This window comes from Barbus barbus, assembly GCF_936440315.1.
Source record: "Barbus barbus genome assembly, chromosome: 48".
NCBI classification, from domain to species: domain Eukaryota; kingdom Metazoa; phylum Chordata; class Actinopteri; order Cypriniformes; family Cyprinidae; genus Barbus; species Barbus barbus.
The window spans coordinates 13,524,544-13,530,063 of NC_136726.1; the positions used below are offsets into that span (position 1 = coordinate 13,524,544).

At 37.9% G+C, this 5,520-nt stretch overlaps 1 protein-coding gene across 1 annotated transcript; it reads right to left on the reverse strand.

The window, feature by feature from the left end:
* Positions 1-248: 248 nt before the first annotated feature.
* LOC306866497 (fibroblast growth factor 6-like) lies at positions 249-3,531 on the reverse strand (the record flags this gene model as incomplete). The annotated part of the gene is made up of 3 exons (XM_079411738.1): positions 249-425; positions 2,592-2,695; positions 3,195-3,531. The coding sequence occupies 3 exons, from the start codon at positions 3,529-3,531 to the stop codon at positions 249-251; spliced, it is 618 nt and encodes a 205-aa protein (XP_079267864.1).
* Positions 3,532-5,520: the final 1,989 nt, after the last annotated feature.

Sequence of the window (5,520 nt, forward strand, 5' to 3'; positions counted from 1 at the left end):
AAGTGAGAGCAAAAAAAACTCCTCGACTCTCATAATATTCATAATAGAAATCATAAGCAGCAAAGAATGGCATGTACACAAAGTTCAGACACAAAGTAAGCTATCGAAATATACATATTATTATTTTTTCAACGAGAATAAATACTGTAAGTGTTATTTTAGTTCTTTGCAGTTCACCTCTTAGCATGTTTGGGTTACCTACGAGAACATCCAACATGTGCAAATTATTGTGTTATTGCCAGGTTTGCTCATAAACGTGGGAGGAAATGTGTGACAGTCATTGCTGGGGAAGCCTTGTAGCCTCGCTTCAAGCGGCCGTGTTTGCTGAGGGCGATATAAAAGCCCTTGTAAATGGAAGACTCATATGCGTTGTAATTGTTGGGCAGCAGTGTCTCCTTGAACTTGCACTCGTCACGGAAGGCCCTCTAAAAATGGTATGGATTAGATAGTTAGTTTGGTATTACTCCTCCCATCCTCCTTCTAAGCCCCATACACTACTTCTCCATCACATACTCTCAATATACTAACTAGGGTAAAGTGCAGGAAAACTCACAAAGCAACACTGCAGTTCATCTTACACCAGTAATGATCTAACTAAGAAAAGTCATTTCCAGTTTCTGTAGAATTCAAAATTTCTCAGTGTGAATGAATTTTTCCACATCTTTCAGAATCATCACATAACATGCATGAGGATTGAAGGTTAGATTCATTTTCAAGGCCCATGCTGCTTCTAATGAAGATGCCAATCAGCTGAACATCTGAAAAGCCAAACTTATCAGTCCATCAGTTTTATCTATTTTTATCTACTATTGCGTAAAAATGACTTTGTCTGCTTAACTGATCTCTGACTGTGCCAGCAGCATAAATCTTTTAAGTATAACTTTAATTAACAGATTTTATCAATAGAGATTTATCGCTTGCACAAAAATGTGGAACTGTTAATAACATGCACATAGTCTGTATGCTAAACAAATCTCTAAGTTCACAATTAATTTGTGTTTTATAAAAAAAGTAGAAGCTGCTGCCACCGACAATGATTGACTATCACAAACGACTGACAATGAAGGACCCTGTAGTTACAAAGGTTGAGAAGGAAATTAGTTGGACGATTCTGTCTACACTCTTAAAAATAAAGGTTTCAAAAGTGAGGTTTTGCAGTGATGCCATAGAAGAACCATTTTTGGTTCCCCAAAGAACCTTTCAGTGAACAGTTCTTAAAAAGAACAATTTTTTCTTAAAACCTTTTTTCACTGTAAAGAACCTTTTGTGGAATGGAAAGTCTCCATGGAACTATCAGTGCCAATAAAGAACCTTTCTTTTTAAGAGTGTATGTCATCAAATGAGCTAATGTGTTACTCAGAGTGAGAGCTGGCATCCAAGTAATCCAAGTGCAAAGTAGGTCAAATTTACATTGAAGCCATGCACAACATCACAGCTCATATGAGCCAACAGTTATTAGAAATGAATGACAAGTCAATGGACTGAATGTATCAACTGCAGCCGGGGAATCAAGACATTTCCAAAGAAAATAACATATTCCAGACCATGCTGCTCATATCTGTGTGCACTTCAAAATGAATCAAAGGCAGCAAAAAATAAATAAATAATGCATTTGGGTCAATGACTTGTTTTTTTTTGGTTTTTTTCTTAAAGAATCTTTTCTCTTTTTATAGTAGGCTACATTAAAATTTGTTTGATTTCAGCTTGAATCAAAAGATTACTCCATCGTGCCGAACGATTCTACTTCCATTCCCACATGAAAACGTTGCGGCAAGGTACGATTACAAGCTGTTGGTTTGATGTTTGGATAATTGTTTCTAAAGTGTTTTCTACACGTCTTTCTCGTCAGTGAGATACAAGTATTTGAGATAACTTCAAATTCATTTTTCAATTCACTGTAGGTTATTATTCGTCTAATTTTATGTCAATAAATGCTGTTTTGGGAACTTTTACACTTTTTGTGGCTAACATCCTCCTTATCGCTCTCGCTAAAATGTTTACCTAGTATCAGGCATTCAGTCACCAGTCTTAGTCAAGGTTATGTACATTCTGATTTCGTAGCGCCAGCACATTGCAGTTAAACAAGAAACCGTAACTGTGCCAACTGGCCTAGATCGGCACGGTTTCGCAATGAGAACCGGTAGGCCCGATATTTTGTGAGTCAAACATGTCGGGTGGCGTTGTGACCGTTAAGGAAAGGCACATTTTGTTCAAGTCAAACGAAGTAAGAAAATGTCTTGATATTTATGATGTTTGTTGAAAACTGTTTTTTATTGTAGCCCTATCTACATTCACATTCAAAGTACATAGGCCTTAGAAAATATCTAAGTAGGCCCAACTTTATCTTAATGGTTACACCACTTGACATTTTAGAGCCATTAAATAAATACAGTCTACATAAACTTTTTTATGAAACCATCTTAAGACATAAAAAAAACTAGCCTACACCTTTAAGAACTTGCAATTAAACTTGGCATTTTTATAATCTCAGACCAGATGAATTATTATTTGTCACTGACCCATTTAACATTGCAAGACTGAAGTGGCGTTTTCTGCACAATACAATGAAATCAAACGACAGGCATACCTACCGTTCCGTATAACCTTCCGCGGCTGCTCATTGCGACAAACAGCTTGCTTTTCACGCCGTATAGACTAACCACTCCTCTCTCTACCGCTGAGATTTCTATTAGACCTGATTGAACAGAACATCAGTGTTACATACATGACAATGTGGCACAGGGCAGCTCATTTACTCAATCTGCAGGATGCGTTCTGCACGAGTGGGTGGATCCAGGAGATGCACAGAGCCTTTGTTCTGCATTTTCTCTCATGCTGGCTCAATTCTTATACTGTGACATGAAGAAAAAAAAAGCCCTGCAGTTCTGGCATGTACGACAAGCAGATGGACGCTGTGTAAAATTAGTTGGCGTCTAAATTCGTCCAAGCATTCGTGTCATGTTTGAGCCTCGGGAAATTCGGCAGTGATTGACACTAGAGTTTATTTTAATAGATGGACACATGCAAAAATAATAATAATAATAATAATATTAATTTTAAAATAGGCTACATTTAAATTAGCATATATATCTATATATATATATTCTAAAAAAAAAAAAAAATGAGCTGTTCATTCAGTCATCATCCATCCCTGGTATAACGCGTCATGCATGACATTTCTGGATGCAACTCACTGTACTGGTTCTCATTATGGACACCGTTTATCCTTCCGTCTGGCAGGACCTGCAGGTGAAACCCGATGCCCACGTTGCAGTACAGCCTCCGCACTCTCTTAATGCCCAGCAAATATTCACTCTCCCAGTTCAGGTCCGATTTCTCCACCGACATCCCCAAAACGGAGCGGGAGAAGAGAGTCTCCCACCTTTTCTCCAGTGAAGTTGCATTAGTCCTGGTCGAGATGGGGTAGGAGGTCACGATCCCAAGCAGAAAGCCCAGCAGAACAACCGCAGTCCAAGTCCAGCGCCCGCTGCTCTCGCACATACTGATGAGGAACCTTTGCGCAGTGGCCATCCGGTTTACCCTCGGGGCACGTGGTCAAAATTAATGCCCCTAAAAATACCACTCTTGTTTTTCTTCTTTCGGCATGGTGGCAGGGGCTTATTTTTGGAAGGCAGGTCGGGGCTGCGAGTGTGTAACGCAATAAGCCCCTCGGCAGATGAGAAGAGCAGGGCGGCAGAGCTTGAGCTGGTGGCGGTGGCGGCGATGATGATTACCATGTTTCACCTCTCTGGATGGGGAGCACCACACACTCACCTAAATCCAAGCTCACCTTGCCTGGGAGATCTTCAGGGTGACATCACTCACCTTCAGGATGACATCACGCTGACCTCACCGCCGCCGGGGGTCAGTTTGAACGCCAAAACTCAATCGCTGTCAATCCACGCGAGCGGCCCCGGGGAGAGTGAGCGCGAGAGAACATGAGGCGTGATGATGGGCTTCGTTGGCAGCTCCCAAATTGGACCGGCGGTCATATGCCCGACGGGCCGCTTCCTTATTTAGAAGGAAGGTGTAAAAACAGGCCAGTTGTCACCGCGGAGCCATGTCAATCTTGCAAAACACTTCCTGCGCTGTTTGCTCAGGAAACTTTCACTAAGCTATATTTTGAATGTGCCCCTTCGATTTATTCATCTGGGTAAAAACACATAGTTGGATGTAAGGCACGTCCGAGTGCGAGATGAACTCCTTTAATCGCTGATGTTGCTTAATTGACTGATAGATAGATAGATAGATAGATAGATAGATAGATAGATAGATAGATAGATAGATAGATAGATAGATAGATAGATAGATAGATAGATAGATAGATAGATAGATAGATAGATAGATAGATAGATAGATAGATGTCTTTTACACCTGGCAGGTACATAAAAAGACAAATAACGACTATGTCCGACAGGTGGCGCTGTCTCATTGCTGAAATCTCAAGCGCGTCAAATACTTAAAATTACACCCTGTGAGTGTGGTAAATATTTTTCTAAATTTTTGTATATTATTTATTACTATTATTATGATTAGTTATCCATAATTGTACAGCATATAATCTTCTTGTACAGTGCGAGGTCCCAGTATAGTCAAATGTTTAATATGGCATATAGTTAAAAACCATGCAGATTCTTTTGGAGAAAGTATTAGGCTTTTTGTTTTAATTTCCTTGGGGATTAATGATATTGGAGACATAGGCATATCAAAACTCACCACTTCTCAAATCTAATTAACCTAAATCAGTCAAAATGTTAAATTATGTTATTATTAGTTTACTTTACTTACTTTACTTTTAGTCATTTAGCAGACGCTTTTATCCAAAGCGACTTACAAATAAGAAAAAGTAACTAAAACTAAAGGTTAACACTCTGATACTCTATACACACCCATTTAAGAAAATACAGAAATTAAATAAAATTGACAAATGCATACAACAACATTTCAATAGTAAACATATATAGGAAATAAATAAATAAAATAAAAAGCAATACTTATATCCTTTGCTGGTGTCCTAGCCTGGTGGAGTCAAACGGTAGAGTCAATGGTCTTTACACTCTTTACTTTATCAATAAAATTTCAATTTAAAATTAAATTAAAATTAATATGAAAATATTAAAATTCTCAATTTATTTTTAGTTTATTAATTAAACCTAAAGGGAAAAGTTTCTGCAATATCAACATTGTTTAAACATTTAAATTTAGAAATATAATATAATATACTAAAAGGCAAATACAGTGATTATAAGACCAGACTCCTAGTATCTTTGTTTTTTAAAGATGTTTAATCATCTCTGGATGGAAACAAATAATAATTTCTCTGAATTCAGGGCCAAAAGTAATGAATAAATTATAATTAAAACTGAGTCAAACATAATCCCTATGGATGCCAGATAAAGCACAATGCAGTTAGTTTTTTTACATGCAAGATCCTGACCCATTTATCTACGGCATTAATTATCCAAACACTTCAGAAGTCTATAATTCAAGGAACAAAAGAGAACACTGCGTAGTTGTGTG